The 15,994-nt window shown below is 52.2% G+C and overlaps 1 protein-coding gene across 2 annotated transcripts in view; it reads right to left on the bottom strand.

Annotated features, from left to right (window-relative positions):
- Positions 1 to 15,994, bottom strand: part of SAMD4B (sterile alpha motif domain containing 4B) — a 37,311-nt gene that overhangs the window by 3,545 nt on the left and 17,772 nt on the right. For both annotated transcript variants that reach the window (XM_030299750.1, XM_030299751.1), the window contains exons 3-11: positions 10,070 to 10,540; positions 5,489 to 5,728; positions 4,813 to 4,922; positions 4,587 to 4,673; positions 3,543 to 3,885; positions 2,818 to 2,903; positions 2,212 to 2,330; positions 1,447 to 1,645; positions 1,132 to 1,255 (exon numbers count right to left, since the gene is read on the bottom strand). In XM_030299750.1, coding sequence (XP_030155610.1) covers positions 1,132 to 1,255; positions 1,447 to 1,645; positions 2,212 to 2,330; positions 2,818 to 2,903; positions 3,543 to 3,885; positions 4,587 to 4,673; positions 4,813 to 4,922; positions 5,489 to 5,728; positions 10,070 to 10,540 — 1,779 coding nt within the window. The remainder of the gene's footprint in view (positions 1 to 1,131; positions 1,256 to 1,446; positions 1,646 to 2,211; positions 2,331 to 2,817; positions 2,904 to 3,542; positions 3,886 to 4,586; positions 4,674 to 4,812; positions 4,923 to 5,488; positions 5,729 to 10,069; positions 10,541 to 15,994) is intronic.

Below are 15,994 nucleotides of genomic sequence, written 5' to 3'. Positions count from 1 at the left end.
CACTTCGTGTAATCTCCTAAATTAAAAATCTCCACCGATTTGGCAGTTTATGACACAAAGAGCTTAGGGTCACCTGCAAATCTAATTAAAAAAATTTGGGGGGGGGGGCGCCTGGGTGGCTCAGTTGGTTAAGTGTCCGACTTCGGCTCAGGTCATAATCTCACAAACTCAAAGTTTGTGAGTTTGAGCCCCTAATCAGGCTCTGTGCCGACAGCTCAGAGCCTGGAGCCTGCTTCGGATTCTGTGTCTCCCTCTCTCTCTGCCCCTCCCCTGCTCATGCTCTCTCTCTGTCTCAAAAATAAATAAAACATTAAAAAAAATTTTTTTTTTTTGAGCAAACTCTACCTCCAATGTGGAGGGTCGAACTCACAACCACAACGTCAAGTGTTGCATGCTCTACTGATGAGCCAGCCAGGCGCCACCCTCAGCCGCAAACGTAAGATCTCTCCAGAGGCAGCCCTTTCCAGACCAGCCGCATCTGCCTCTGTGGCCTCGATGGCCGGCAGCAGGCCCAGCACGGCCCAGGGCGGGGTCACCCCCACTTGACGAGCAAGGCAAGGTTAGCGTTCCTCTAACCTCCCTTTTGCCCACTTCACCTCATTCTGCTCTCTCACATCTAGGCTGGCCTGTGAACAGAGAGAAAACCGCTCTCTTACATCATCCTCTAGTGTAGACCTGATCCAAGAACTGACTCTTGCCTGGTTCTTGCCTGAAAGAATTCCCACTGGTTCCCAGTGCACTGACAGGCAGGACTCCTCTCCATAGAGGCCTTGACGCTCTGTCTCATCCCCTCCACCCCTTCCAGACTGAGTATTTAATGAACTTCTAAAGAGATGGTGATAGAGACCAAGAAGGACCTTAAGATTGCAACACAGGGAGGGAGAGGTGAGGAGATGCAGGGCTAGGAGTAGGGGAGAGAAAGACTGAGAGAAAGCAGACAGGATCTGAGAAAGAAAATTGAAGTGGGATGGGGGAGGGTACAAGAAAACCCACGATGTGGGAAGATGGGTGCAGAGTGGCGGGAGGTATAAGGAGAGGTGAGCAGATGAGAAAGGACAGTGGGAATCGGATTGAGAGAAAGGCCACCTAGGGTGTCACTGAGGCAGAGCCCCATGGGTAGGGGCAGTTTACCTGGAGGGAACATGAGAATGGCCTGGGGCGACGAATGGACCGGGAGGGAGTGGGTGCGCTGCACGGAGCTGCGGCTCTGGCTGGGCATGCTGTTGCTGCCTCCGGGGTTGGCAAACCACAGGTTCTGCACGGGGCACGGGAAAAGAGAAAGTGGTGAGCTGAGAGGGAAGAGTCCCAGGCCCAGGCGCCGTGGAGCTGGCAAAGGAGCCTCTCCCTTCCACGCCGGGCCCAGATGCAGAGATATGGACACACACAGCCCAGGCACCACCACCCCAAACCCAGAAGTGCCACGTCCTCTGCTTCCAACCGGCTCACCTGTCGGCCCTGGCCCCCAAGACTGGGGCTAGTGAGGGCATGTCGCGGGGAGATGCCCCCAATGCCCGAAGGGCTCAGAAGGCCCATCCTGCCGGGCGGGAGGGCCCGGGGAGGCATGGGGAACTGCCGCTGGGTCCGCCGGGCTACCCCCATCCCCACAGAGCCAGCTATGGGAAGCGAGTTGGAGCCGAACGCCCAGCTGTGAGACAGAAGGCAGGGTGTCAGTTTAGGTGGATGGGGATGGGGCCCCTCTGTCCGTCCCTTCCTCACCTCCCCCCACAATCCCCATGGGAAGGACAGAACACAGACCTGCTCCGAGCAAGGACTCCCCGTCCAAGCCCTTGCATCACACACGCTCTCTTCTCCTGCCCCAAGGTACCCCCAGGATGGAGACAGGAGCAAACAAAGGTCTCCTCACATCCACTTACAGCACTTCTCCTAACTTCAACTCTCAAATGCGATATTTGCTATTTGGGGTGAGAAGGGACCTGAGAGCCCCCTGCATGCAGGCGAGAACAAGGGACAGGCAAAGGGACGGGTGCTGCTTTTTGCCAGCTCGGCACCCTGTTCTGGTGGTCAGAACACACCCTGATTTTCTTCTGGGAGAGTCTTCACTGGGTGACTCGTATAAGGCCACTCAGCGGATTGAATGAGGACAACCAATTCCCGGCCCGCCACGCCAGTGACCCTCTCCGCGCTCTCCATCCACCAACGAGGGCCCAGGGAAGGAAGGTCCCTGCGCCCCAGCCCCCACCCCCCACTCACCCTTTCTGCTGCCGGTAGCTCTGCATCTCTAGTGCGGCTTTGCGCGGGAAGGTCCGCAGGAGCTTCAGCACTTGCTGTTTCCAGGACAGCAGCCGTTTCTTCTGCGTCTCCGTGAACGCCTAGGATTGGGAGGGCGAGGCAGGGAGGGTACGCTTTCAGATCTGCCTTCCACTCACCCACTCATTTACTGACCGCCTGCTCGGTGCCAGGCAATGCTGGGACGCAGGGGTGACCTGTGCACACACAGCTCACAGTTTAGTTGAGAGGATAATACACACGTGATCTAAACTGTGACGAGCCCTGTGAGGGAGAAGCCCAGGAGCAGAAGACTGATCTGCCGCGAAGGCCCAGTGAAGGCGTTCCTGAGGTGTATACGCTGGAAATGAGAGCCGAGGGACCAGCAGCAGGGAGGGGAAACTGGCTCCCAAAAAAGGAATAGGTATTAAGGCTCTGAGAAGGAGAGCACAGGGTACCCACTGAAGCCAACACTGGTGAGAGACGAGGGTGGGTGCCAGCCGGGCAGGGCCCTGAGGACCACATGAGGGTGTGGATCCTGAGAGGGACAGGGCAGCCTTTCCCTTCTTGGGACTCTAGAGGAGGCCTCACCTCATGAGTCAGGCACTTTTCAATGAGCTGGAGGTAACTGGTGATGTTCTCCTCGTCTGGTCGGGACACCAGCAGCTGGGTGCACACTGTGGGACAGGGGAGAGGAAGGTCGGCCCCAGCACGTCCCCTGCCATAGTCTAGCTCCCCCGGTCCCTGCCGGCCAGCATCGGAGGAAGAGGAAACTCAGGCTGGATGAGCTCTAGCTATGTGCCAAGCACGGCCCCTGGCTATCGTTAGGATATAAAAGCCCACCAGAGTGGTACAGAGAAGTTGAATCATTTGCCCCAGGTCACACAGCTAAAATGATATGGACCCAAGTGTAAAATCTGCTATGCCATGCTGCCTTAGGAAAGGCTGAGCCCGTTATGAGTTTCAACATATCCGTCTGTGGACTTTAGTTCCTTCTGAAAGAAGCCGTGGGTTTGCCTTGCACCGACTGCACACCACTTCCACCGACACACTGTCTGGTCTTCTGCTCGGGCTGGAGACACTCTGAAGGTAAGTAAAAGTTGTCTCGTACCATCAACCTGGACACACCTGACGGCAGACGTTCTGCTCTGGACACACTTGCTACTTTCAGTCTCAGCTACTCTCTGAAGTGATCTAGTTCCCAGGATACTCTAAAAAAGCTGTTCCCACCATTTAACTTGGATTGGATCCCTGACGACTGGTTCACTTGGCTCCCTGTCCCCGAACTTCTTTAGGGGCCTTGGGGGGGGTCTCACCTTTGCCCATCACCCGTGTAAACTGGCTGGGGATGTCTCCGTCGGCGACGGGAGCCGGGGCTGGCTCACTGCCATCAGTGGGAGCTGGAGCTGGTGGAGGGGGGTAGCTCTCTGCAGCTGGAGGGTCCTTGGCCTCAGTGCCCTTGTCTGTGCCGGGGTGAGCCAGGGGAGGCTCAGCACCTGGCAGTGGTGGCTCCCCCCGGCTCCCATCCTTGGCAGTAGGGGTGGCGGCAGCGGCAGCAGCCACGGTGGCTTGGAGGACGCTGTAGGCCTTGATGGGGGTGATAATTATCTGCTGCAGCTCCTGCAGAGCGTTTCGCAGATTCCCTCCTTCCAGCACATCCTGAGTAGGGAGGACACAGACAGGGTCACATGCTGACCCCCACAGCTACGTAGAATGACTATACAAGCGAGGTCAGACAGAGATCGGAGAGGGCTGGTGGCACCCTGGGTCCTAGCACTTAGAGAAAGGAAGTAACGGCACTACACGCTCACACATACGTACACATCTGTATATGCATATCCTTCTTCCCCCCTCGAGGTGACGTTCCATGGGGCTCAAGGAGGTCTGATGCTGGGGTCTCAGGGTCCCGCCAAGAATGGGACCAGATTCAGACCCAGAGATTCAGATCAAGACACTGGGGGTGGGGGTGGGAAGCAGAAGTCAAGTGGCAGGAAAAGGGGACAAGGAATGCAAATTGAGGCAGATACGGAAGGGGAGCGAGTGGATGAGAACCAAACGGAGAGATCATGCACACAGGGAGACATTCAGACATCAGACACCAGAAATACCACTAAGAAATGGAAACGAGAGGGAACAGAAGGGACTGAGTTAACAAAGTCTGGAGACAAAGACCAGGACTAAAAGGGGAGCCTCTCAGCCACAACCAAGTGACCCCGGTGATCTGACTTGCTCCTGGCCTCCCTCCCTAGGGCTGGGGCCACTGGACATCAGACCTGAGGGCTGTGAAGGCCCCAAGGGGAGGCTACCCAGAGCCAGTGGGCAGCCGGCTGGCCTTGAAGACGGGGATACCAGGTCCTCACCTTCTCCAGGGACTTGAGGACGCTCTGCCTCTCACGCAGCTTCTGGATGCTGAGGGCTATCTTGTGGCGGGCACCTTTGGTGACATTCTGTGGTAGGGGCAGAAGGGGATAGATACTTTGGGGTGCCCCAACAAGGCCTGAGGAGATGCAAGAGGCTTGGGCTTCAAGAGTACTGTCAAAATGGTGTCACCCCCAACACCTTCCCTGATGGTCCCCTTGGCTTCACCTGAGACTCCAGGTGCTGCTCAGTCAGTGTCATCATCTCCTCGTAGCTCATCTGTGAGAAGAGGGCTGCGTACTTGTGCAAGCGGAGGCTCTTGAGCCATGAGGGTACATCTGTGGAAAAGGAGAGCAAGAGGTCAGGAGTCCGGCCCTTGTGACCAGGGCAGAGGGAGGACTGTGGGGAGGAACCAGGAATAAACCAGAGGCAACATTAAAGATGCAGAAAACTGGGAGGAGTAAGCGGAAGCCAAGGGTCCAAAAGCCACTTCTTCTGCCCAGCCACACCCTTGTAGGTGGCCTTCCCTGACAGCAGGACATCTGACCCTCCTGAGCTGTCCGACTGGATATGTACTAGGATGGCCTCATCGATGTCCCTAAAAGTCTTCCTAGAAGCTCTGTTCCATCAGCTACCACTCTGTCCTGGCTTCCTTGTCAGGCTAGGTAGGGTGTCTGAGGGCACGGATTTCTCCCACATCAGGCTAGAGCCTGTGGGGATCTCTCTGCTCAGTCTTGAGCCTTAAGGGCAGGGACTCTCTCCTCCCCTCAGACCTGTCCCTGCCTAGGGCAGGGTAGAGGGTGACAGGAAGGTGGAAGCTGGAAGCTTCCAGCTCCCTTCTGTCCTCTAAGCCATGCAGAAGCCTCTCTTCAGAGGGTCCTAGTGCTGCCCTCCCCTGTCATACCTTTCATGCCACTGCCGTCCTCCTGGAAGGTGTTCCGGCTGGAGCCCTGCTCCTCCGTCTGCTCACTGCCAGAGGAGGCCACGCTGCTCTGGGGTGAGAGGGGTGCGTGGTCGGGCGTGGTGAAAGCAGCCCGGGCCCCGAGCTCCTCCGGACTCGGCCACTCACCAGGGGCCTGGGGGCTCGTGGGGATGAGAGACATGGAGCGCTTCAGCGGGCTGGGGTGAATTTGGCAGGGGAGACCTGGCCAGAGGGGGAGAGGCAAGAGGTCAGGCTTGGAGATCTGACCACAGGAGATTGTGCCCCCCTGGTTGGTGCCATGGACGGCCACTCAGCCCCAGAATCCAACAAGGGGAAGGGACCCTGGGGTGTGAGGGGAACCACCTCCCAGATAGTGCTCGTTCCCTCACTCCCCACACTCAACCCATCGGCAAGCTCTCCGCCACATCTCTGAATCTCTCTACTTCCTCTTCCAGCACTCTGGTCCTAGTCACTGGTGTCCCTTGTTGGAATTACTGCCACAGCCTCCTTATTGGTTTCTTGCCTTCCTTCTTGCCTCCTACAGCCCCATTCACCTCACAGAAGCCATGTTGATCCTTCTAAAAATGCAAATCTGACCAAGTCAATCCCTTCCCTTCACACTGAGCATAAAATTCAAACTCTTCCACATGCCTACAAGGCCTGGCAGGACCTGGACCCTTTGACCTCTCACCTCCCACAGCTCACCTATCAGTTCAAGCCTTTTTAGCTTTTACTCCCCCACCCCCACCCCCCATTTGTTCCTGGAACACTCAAGCTGTCCAACCTCAGACTTGTGCACTTGCTTTCTTCTTGTCTTCCTGATCTTGGCAGTTGGCTTCCTCAAATCTCATCTCAAGCAAGCATGACATCTCTTCCGAGGCCTTCCTTGACTAGCTGCCCACCACCAATCTTGGTTACTCCATCACAGGATACTTACTTATCTTCTTTACAGCACCCATGACAAACTGAAGTGATCTTACCTAGTTATTTGTTTACCTGCTTATTAACTGTATACCCCCCTGCTACGATACAAGATCTGTGACAGCATCTTTGTATCGTCAGTAATTACAGGGGAGCCTGGCCCAGAGGAGCTGCTTCATTAGTATTTGTACAGTAAATGAATGAACGAAATAAACTGCTTCCTCAACATCCCTGTCATTGGGTCTTACCACCTGCCAAAGTTTTTTTCTGGTACTGAGCTAAAATCAGCCACCCATGAGGCCCAGTGACTCAGGGTGAATCGAGGCCTTCTTCCACAGGATGTTTCACACCCTCCATCCATCCCATTCCTGAGGTAGGAAAAGGGATTCAACTTGATTTGAACCATTCTCAGGACAGGGCAGGTTTCCACGAGCGTCCAGACCTTCACATGGAGCTATTCCCTCTGCCTAGCTCACTGTTCTTCCACCCTTCCCTGACAGCCACTTCAGCGTTCGCTCCTCACTCAAGTGTTACCTCTTCTATGACTCCTTCCTCTGCATTCCCTGGGGCCCTCAAGCCTAGCATTTACTGCCTCCATCACTAGCCTGCCTCTTGCACTGGACTCTGGGCTCATGTAGAACAGCAACCCCACCCACGCATTTCTGTATTGCCATGACCAGGTGCAGGGTTATGATACACAAGAGCCCTCATTTCATAAAAGCCAAAAAGAGGGCACCTATGGACCTGAGGGTACCTCTAAGCTTGGCATAGGGAATCCAAAAGTACCCAAAGTAAAAAAAAAAAAAAAAAAAAAAAAAAAAAAAAAACAAGGAAACGAAGCCAAAAAACCTCACCCTGGGTAGGTGAGAACATCAAGGCTCAGGGAACAGAAGCCCTTTGCCCCAGTTCCCAGAGCAAGTTTGGGAGGCACAGACCTAAGAACCCTAGCCTTGTTTCTGATGGAAAGGCTGGAATTCCTGTCAGTCCTCCACTGAAACTCAGCCCAGGAAGGACAACCAGCCTGGTACAGGCTCCAAAGCACCTTCCCTCATCTATTACAATATCTATGTTCCTAGCCAGGAAATCACCTGAGGGAAAGGGCAGTGCACTGATAGCCCCCTAAGGCTAGCCTCCACCTCTGCTGTGACCTCTGGGGTCCTCTGCTCAGGGCTCCTTCCAAGGCTCTGGCCTTCCAGAAAATGGCACCTTCTAGGCCCTAGGGGACTTGGTATAGGTTTTTCTTTTTTTCTGTGGCCTGTCTTGGTGCCTATGGCTTCTTCCTCCTTCCCTCTCAGCCAAGAAGAAGGCAGGCAAGGCTGAGAGGGCAGGAAATTATCTTGATTGGAATGATCGTGCAGTTCCCGAGGAGTGCTGCTTGGCCAGGCACTGGGGTGGAGGCTGGCCACAGCATGAGGGCTATAAAAACAGGAATGCCGGCCGGAGATCCAGGGCCTCACACTCTCCGAGAAACCCTGGTCTGTCCTTGGCAGCACCCCAAACCCACCCTGCCTGCCCTTACAGGCCAGTCCTTGCTGCTCCCCACTCAAAAATATTTTAATGGTTTCCTGTTTCCTGCAACTGCTTGAAATTGAAAAGCTTCACCCTATCCTTCAAGGCCCCCCAGAATGTGGCCCTAATATACTGAGATCTGGGAGTCAAGACAGATCTGCACCAAAATTCTGGCTCCGCCACCTATTAACTTTATGATCCTGGGCAAGTCACTTTATTTGCCCCCTCTGCCTCCGTTTCCAAGTAATGTCCTTGGCACAGGGGCAGGCACATAGTAAACGCGGATGTTGGCTACTGCAATTACTCATTTAAATCCCTGCACCTCTCCATCCCAGCCAGACATGTCTGCATACTCCAATTTGCCACCCCGTGCCTTCCTTTCATGCTATGTCCTCTACCTGGAATGCCCAATTCCTTTCTCTCTTCTGGTTCACACCCCCTTTCTGACAATGTTCTTGCTTAGTCCTTTCATAGCTGCTATTCCTATTGGGGGGAGGAAGAAATGCATGGGCACCCTGCATGGTAACCCCTCCCATTGATGAGGTCTGAGCATCTATGGGAGGGTCACTTTTAGGTGGAGGCAATGTAGCAGAGTAGTTACAAGTATGAGCTGTGGAGCCACACTGCATGGATTTCAATGCTGGCTATACCACCTGGGGCAAGTGACTCTTCTGTGACTCAGCCAAAGAATCTGTATGTATAAAGTTCTCAGAACAGCTTTTGGAAAAGACCGAATGCTCAACAATCTTAGCTAGAATTATCATTATTAGTATATTTTCTCCATTTGGACCCAGAAACTATGATGCTCTGAGACTATAAAACAAGGTCTAACACCCTCTGGGTTGCCAGAGTTGCCAGAAATGCCCTCCATCCCTGTTTTCCCTGATTCTTACCAACACCTAGGAGGGAGGCATGTGGCCAGGACATCCATATTAAACTGGGGAAAGAAAGATACTCAGGGGACAGAGGGTGTGTACCAGGTGCCACAGAGCTGGGTACCAGAGACCCAGGGTTCACCCCGCCCACTGGCATGGATGACATTTCACTGCCACTCTCTTGACTTGTTTTAGCCAGTACCAGCCAGCCAAAGGGGACCAGCCATCTTGAGGGGAAATCTTGGAAACCTCTCACCTGGAGTCAGGTAATATTATCTCACCAAGTCTCGGAAATCCCGCTTTCCCTTACCTTGTTCATTTACACTAGTATTTCAAAAACTCACTAGAATACCAGCTCCTACTGCTCACCCCAGCCTCTGGGGTGCTTACCAAGATAGCCCTTTCTAGACCACTTGGTTGGAGAACAGCATTGTGGCCAGAGGCAGGATCTGGTGTCAGACTTCCCAAGTCTGAACCGTGGCCAGTTCTACTACTTGTTATGACTTCTCCTCTTTGGATCTCAGTGTTCTCATCTATAGAATGAGGCCGATGATAAGGTTGTGACCAGGACTAAACGAGATCATGTCAGAAAAGTGCTCACAGCACAGTCAATGCTCAACACTACCTACCGTTACTACTACCATATAGAGTGAATTACATCTTATATATAAACAGGCTTACAAACACAGATTTCTCAGAAACAATGCTATTAGCTGAAACCACATCCACAAATCCACCATGTCTAAGCTGGAATGGACCTTAGATTTTGGCCATTAACTCAATACTTTCAGAGGCCAAGCAGGTGTCAGACATGCCCAAAGGGAGGTGGTGGGACCAGAGGCCAACTGGGGTACATGTGCAGGGTCTGAAGGGGGTGGACAATATTTAATCCTTCAACCCCTTCTTACTGCTGCTATAGGAATACAAGCCTTGAGTTTTCAGATTTTTTTTTTTTTCCTTTTTAAGAGAAGCTGAAATCTGGAGTTTTAGGGGAAAATTCTCAATTTCTTATGTCACCAAATTTATCCTAAAGCATAAGACAAAACCAAAGTTTCAATGTGTTTGGGCTCAACAAAACAAGTCTGTAGGTCAGATATGGCTTCTGGAATGTCAGTTCACAACCTCTGCACTGCCTCATAAAGCTGAGGCCCAGATAAGTTATGAGACTTGCCCAGGACCAAAGAGCAAGTAAAGAGAGAGAGCCCAGTTTGACCTTTTTCAAGTAGGTATGGCCTCCTGGGACCCCCCACTCCCTCACCTGTGTTTGCATTGCTCCCAATACTGTTGATGGCTGGCGGCACTGAGCTGGATGGGTGGAAGGGCACGTGTCCATTTTCCCGGGGTGGTTTGTCCTGCCAGCCTGGCCCTGCCTCCCCAGGGCCCAGCTCTGCAGGGCCCCCCCATTCATCTGAGCCTTGGCGTGAGTGGTAGGTAGGCTCAGGCCGGGTGCGGAAGCCGCTGGCCAGCCGCTCTTCCAGGTGGCTCAGCCAGAGGGCCAGTGCATTGCGGTCCTCCAGTGTGGTGGCCGGGTGGATGAGGGCGTAAGACAGCAGCTGGCGGCTCTCCTCGATGAAGGCATTGCTCTCGATCGAGTAGGCCAGCACTTTCTGCAGCAGTCTCATGTACTCCGACTTGGCCTCCGTGTTGCCTGGCTGAAGCAGGGGCAGGTGGGACAGCAGGAGGGATACCACCTTCTCTTTGGACTCCTGCTGCCACTGGCTGACGATGGCTACAGAGGGAACAAAGGGAATGTCAGAGAAGCCAGGGTAGCGGACTCCCTCAGCCTGCTCCCTCAGCTCCAATCTCCTTTCCCTTCTCCCTTCATGACCCCTTGACCTCTGAGCTGGTCCTTCATACAGGTGAGACCAAATGCACTCACCCTACTTCCAGAGTAATTTTTCCTGGTTCCAACACTCCTACTCTCCAATACCTGCTGTGGCCCCCCAATCAGCCAAACTTGCTACTCTGGAATCTGAGCTCCTCCTGCTGTCCCCAGGCCTGCCCTTCTCGTTGTATCCCTGTTCTTTATCTCCATGGCCTCTATCTCCTTTCCCCTATCAGAAGAGCCTCCTCCCTGACAGCAGATGACAATGGAACACAATGGTTAAAAGTCTGGGCTCTGTAATCAGATAGTTTGGACTCCAACTTACTAGCTAGATCTTGGGCAAGTCATCTTGAACCTCACTGCACACGGATTTCCTAACCTGAATAGTTTTGGGGATAATTACAGTACCCAATTCACAGTGTTCCTCTGAGATCCAATAAGCTGATAAAGAATGGAAAGTGGCCAGGCATATAAAAGAATATATTTACTAAATGCTTGCTGTTTAAGTGGTAGAGACCAGCCTCTAGATTTTCCTCTTCCAATTGGTCCCATTCACCCAGACGGATTTGTCTTCTCAAAAGCACACCAAATGTCATGTTCCTGACCAGGAGCTTCCAATGGCAACCAACAGACTCAAGTTCAGGAACTCCTAGCCGACAGCACCTTCATTTTTAGGGCACTCGCCACCTCCTATTCCTCCAGATAAAGATGTGGGATACCCCCACATTCCCTGGGGCTCTCTCCACATCACATTCATCCAAGTTTCCACACTTACACTGAGATCCAAGGCTTGAACCTACAATAATATCTTTCCTCCCATTTGAATTCTGTCTTTTAATGGACTGCCTAAACCTGCCCTCCTCCAGGAAGCCTCACTGACCAGTCCATGCCACAGTGATCTGGTGACATCTCCTTCCTATCCCACAGTGTGAGGGCCTAAATCTGTCTCATGGATATGAGCCAGGTTTCCCCTTTTGACCCAGAAGGTCACTCCCTAAGTAATAAGGCCCCAGACCCGCCACATAAAGGTGGCCTTGGGAAGGAGCTATTACAGGTCTTCCTTGAAAACCTTGTTACCACTTCTGTGAACTAGCTCAATGGACTGCAGGGTGGGAGAAAATGCTATAGGGCAAAGGAAACACTTAACATCTGTAGCCCTAAGAAAATGAATCATACACAACTCCCAACTCACCATATAACTGCACATTCTCTTGGCCTGGGACTCTCTGCTCTAAGCTGCCTAAAGAACCTCTGTTTAAGTGCCCAGGGATTCATCTATTCATTCAGAATCATCAATTCCTGCTATGCCCATAGTACTGGCCAAAACAGAACAGTAATACTACACAATAATGATAATGAATAACATTTATTGAGCACTTACTATATTCCAGACACTATGCTAAGAACCTCACCTCAACTCTTTTTAACATTGCCATCTTATGTCTGCCCCTCCCCCACTCATGCTCTTTCTCTCTCTCTCAAATATAAACAAACATTAAAAAAAATTAAAAAACAAAAAAAGGGGCACCTGGGTGGCTCAGTCAGTTAAGCGTCTGACTTCGGCTCAGGTCATGATCTCGCAGTTTGTGAGTTCGAGGCCCACATCAAGCTCTGTGCTGACAGCTCAGAGCCTAGAGCCTGCTTCAGAGTCTAGTCTCCCTCTCTCTCTGCCCCTCCCCTGCTCATGCTCTTTCTCTTAAATATAAATAAACATTAAACAAACAAACAAAAAACATTGCCATCTTATGGATGAGGGACTAAATTTCAGGAGGTGGAATCACTTTCTCAAACAGACAGAGCCAAGACCTGAGCCCAGGTCTGTCAGCTTCTAGAATTGGGAGGAACATTTACCAACAACACTATACTAGTTCTTCAATGCCAAATCTCTTGTTCTCCACCCCCTTCCCCCTCCGCCATCCTTGGCTTTCCTGATCTCATGCAGGACCTACCACTCAAGGCTAGGAAACCTTGTTGAACCAGCTTCCCATGACTACAAGGCTGTCTCTTAGGTCATCTCCATATCTAAGGATGTTTCCAAGGTGGGACAGGCCTTCCTGACTTGAGGAAGCCTTCACCTTTCCCACCCCCCCACCTCCACATGGCACTAGATCATATAGGAATGAATACCCTGGTACCCCATTCCCCTGGCTTAATCCCTGAGTTTTTGGCTCTTGATGAGGAGAAATAGCGTGATGAAGATTAGGGACAGAAAGTCAAAGACTTATATCCCAGCTGTGTTATGCAGTTGCCTGGGCAATACACTTCCTCCTCTGGAAAGGAGGGATTACAGGTCTGCTGAGAGGATTTAGGGAGACAGTGCATGTAAAGCACCTGACAGAGTCTGCCCACAGTAAGCACTCAGTATGACTCAGTGATTGGTGTTTTTCTCCCTTCTCCTCCAACAGTCAGCCTACTCCTTCCAGCCCTACCCTGATGTTCTCAATCGCTGTTGTTTAGGCCTTACAGAGTAGCCAGAGGCATCTGGGACAGAGAGAAGCCTTGTCTAGTCCCTCCCCCACCCCAGGATACTGCCAGGACCCCAGGGCTAAGGGACACAGCTTCTCCTCTGGTACTGCCAGGGGACGTGACAGAACAGCCCCAAGGGTTGGGCTCAATGAAGGACCTTGTTCTACCATGGAGAAAGGAGAGAGTGGTTTTGGACGACTGGAGGCTGACCCTGGGGAAATGTGTGCTCATGTGTCTGTGTAGCGGTGTGGTGGGGAGGGCGGGCCTCCCATGACTGGGAAGCATCAGTGAGCATTGGATCTGGTCCAAGGAATTTGCGCAGCCTCAGGCCCCTTGGGGTGAGCCCAGCTGGGGCTGCAGATGACGGGTGGGGATGAAACTTCGTTTCCTGCTCAGATCAGAAAAGTCTGGCCCAGAGTTGGGGCACAGCGGGGGCCCAATGAATACCTGCAGAATTGAACCCAGATGGTCTCCTAGAAGGTAGTGGTGTCTATGTGTGTATAGCGTGCCCTCTCGAGGATCCCCTGACCTCAGGTGACCCTGTTTCATATCCTAGCAGAGTATACTGAGTAAGGGCACAAGTTCAACAGGCAAACTTGCCTGGATTCAAAATCTACCTCTGCTTCTATGAGCTAGGTCAACATATTTGTGGGCCAGTCCTTTAACCTCTCGGAGCCTGGTCTCCTTTTCTGTACAGTGGGGGTAGTAAAAGCCACTATGTCACAGGGTTGTTGTAAAGGTTCAATGAGACAATCATGCAAAGCACCTGACATGTGTTAAGTACTCCTGTCATTTTAAATATTATCATTGCTTTTGGTTGAAGATCTAGAGCCCACGCTGTTTCAGGGCTGTGGGGAGCAAGTAATATGGGAGGGCACATCTGGGACTCCCCCTTAAGATTCCCAACAGGGGTGGGGGATTTCGTGCAGTTATTTACCAAAAACAGACATATCTCTGGTTCCTCTGAGCTAGACGTACAACAAGCAATGATGAAATTCTGGAGGTGGGCGGATGGGGGAGGGGGCTGGGAATGCCATGATGCCAATGGCTGCTTCTCACCAAGCTGCAAACCCAGATTCTGCAGGCACGGAGAGGACCAGAGACACTGTGCATGAGTACCCTCCTTGGCCAGGTGACCAAAGCTAAATAGGTCATGACCCTGGGTCCTGGCAAATCATAGGAGCCAAATATATCTTGGACACTGCCACAGAGCAAATCCATTTTTACGTGCTGGGCTGTTGCAATAATCGTGGCAGCCTCAGGCACTAGTCACAGGGGCTGAGGTTTGGCTGCAAACATGCCCTTCTCTATCTCACCCCAGCTCACACAAACATGGGGGAGGGCCAGGGGGCTCACATTTTTGTTTGATGAACTGTGTCAGTAGAGCTTGAAAGGGAGGGTGGAGGCATGAGAGTTGAGCTCTGGTGACTCATTCAGCCACGGCCCCCTCCTGACCTCAGTTTCCCCACCCAGATTCAGTAAGCCAGATAGGGAGGAGCTTAAACCTGCTGGATACAGGGACTCTGACTCAGAGGACAGGAGGAGGAAAGAAATGCAGGAAATGTGGCCTAGGAAGCTGAAGGACCTGGGAGGGAAGGGGATTTCAGCTTCCCTGGCTCTATTCTTTTGGTCCAAGTCAGCATCAGGAGGAAAGAGAGGACTAGCATTACTGTTACAGCTCCACACAGGCAGGGAAGACAGCACTGGGAGAAGCAACAGGGATGACAACAAGGGGAAACCTGGGGCCTCTCCTTCCTGTTCCACAGACCCTTAGGGTATTGCTTTTCTGTTCCTGGGTATTGTTTCAGATTCTGCTTCTATGAAACCAATGCTGGCTGCCTGGGTTTGGGGGACTTCCTTAAACCCTCCCAACTGCTTGAGAGGAAGAGCCCAGACCAGATTCCCCTTCTACAGCCCCAACTCCCCACTCCCAGCAGGTCACCACCTTCCTGGGCCCACCCAGCATCAGCGTCAGTATCAAGACAAGTGGTTCTCCACTGGATGCACGCAAGAGCCAACTAGGGAGCTTAAAAAATATTAGACTCGCTGGGGATAGGACCCAGGCCTCAGATTATTTTTATAGAGTCCCTGAGTGATTCTGACATGAAGCCAGGGTTGGGACTCGCCTAGATCAAGCCGTCTGTACTCCCTGCCTTTTATTTTTTTTTTAAGTTTATTTTATTTGAGAGGGAGGGAGAGAACGAGTGTGCAACATGCAATGAGCAGGAGAGGGGCAGAGAGAGAGAGAGAGAGAGAGAGAGAGAGAGAGAGAATCCCAAGTAGGCTCCGTGCTGTGCTGTCAGCGTAGAGCCTGATGCAAGCCTCAATCACACAAACTGTGAGATCATAACCTGAGCCGAAATCCAGAGTCAGATGCTTATCGAACTAGCCACCAGGTCTCCTGTCTGCCCATTTCTTTCTTTCCTTCCTTCCTCCCTCCGCCCCTCCCCCACTTTTTTTTTCAAAAGAGAGTGAGCACAGGGGAGGGGGCAGAGAGAGAGAAAGAGAATCTTAATCAGGCTGTACACTAAGTGCGGAGCCTGACACAGGGCTCGATCCCACAACCCTGGGATCATGACCTGAGCCAAAATCAAGAGTTGGAACACTCAACTGACTGAGTCACCCGGGCACCCCCCATCTCATAAAATATTAAGAGCTATTCCTTTAGAAAAATGTGCTGAGCCCCCAAAGTTATATGCTTGGCTGTGGCTCTACCTTCTTTGGTACATTATTTCAGAGCCCAAGAGGCACTTGGAGAGTTATGGATCCTCAGGCTCAAGAGGGGTGGAACTGGTGCAATGCACAAGAGGTTTTAGTGGCAGAGTTGGATCTAGAACTCCTGGATGTTCTGATTCCTATTCTCATGTCCTGTAACAAATGAATCGTCCAGCA

The sequence above is a fragment of the Lynx canadensis genome, chromosome E2 (genome assembly GCF_007474595.2).
Source record: "Lynx canadensis isolate LIC74 chromosome E2, mLynCan4.pri.v2, whole genome shotgun sequence".
Classification (NCBI taxonomy): domain Eukaryota; kingdom Metazoa; phylum Chordata; class Mammalia; order Carnivora; family Felidae; genus Lynx; species Lynx canadensis.
This window is presented reverse-complemented; position numbering and strand designations above follow the sequence as displayed.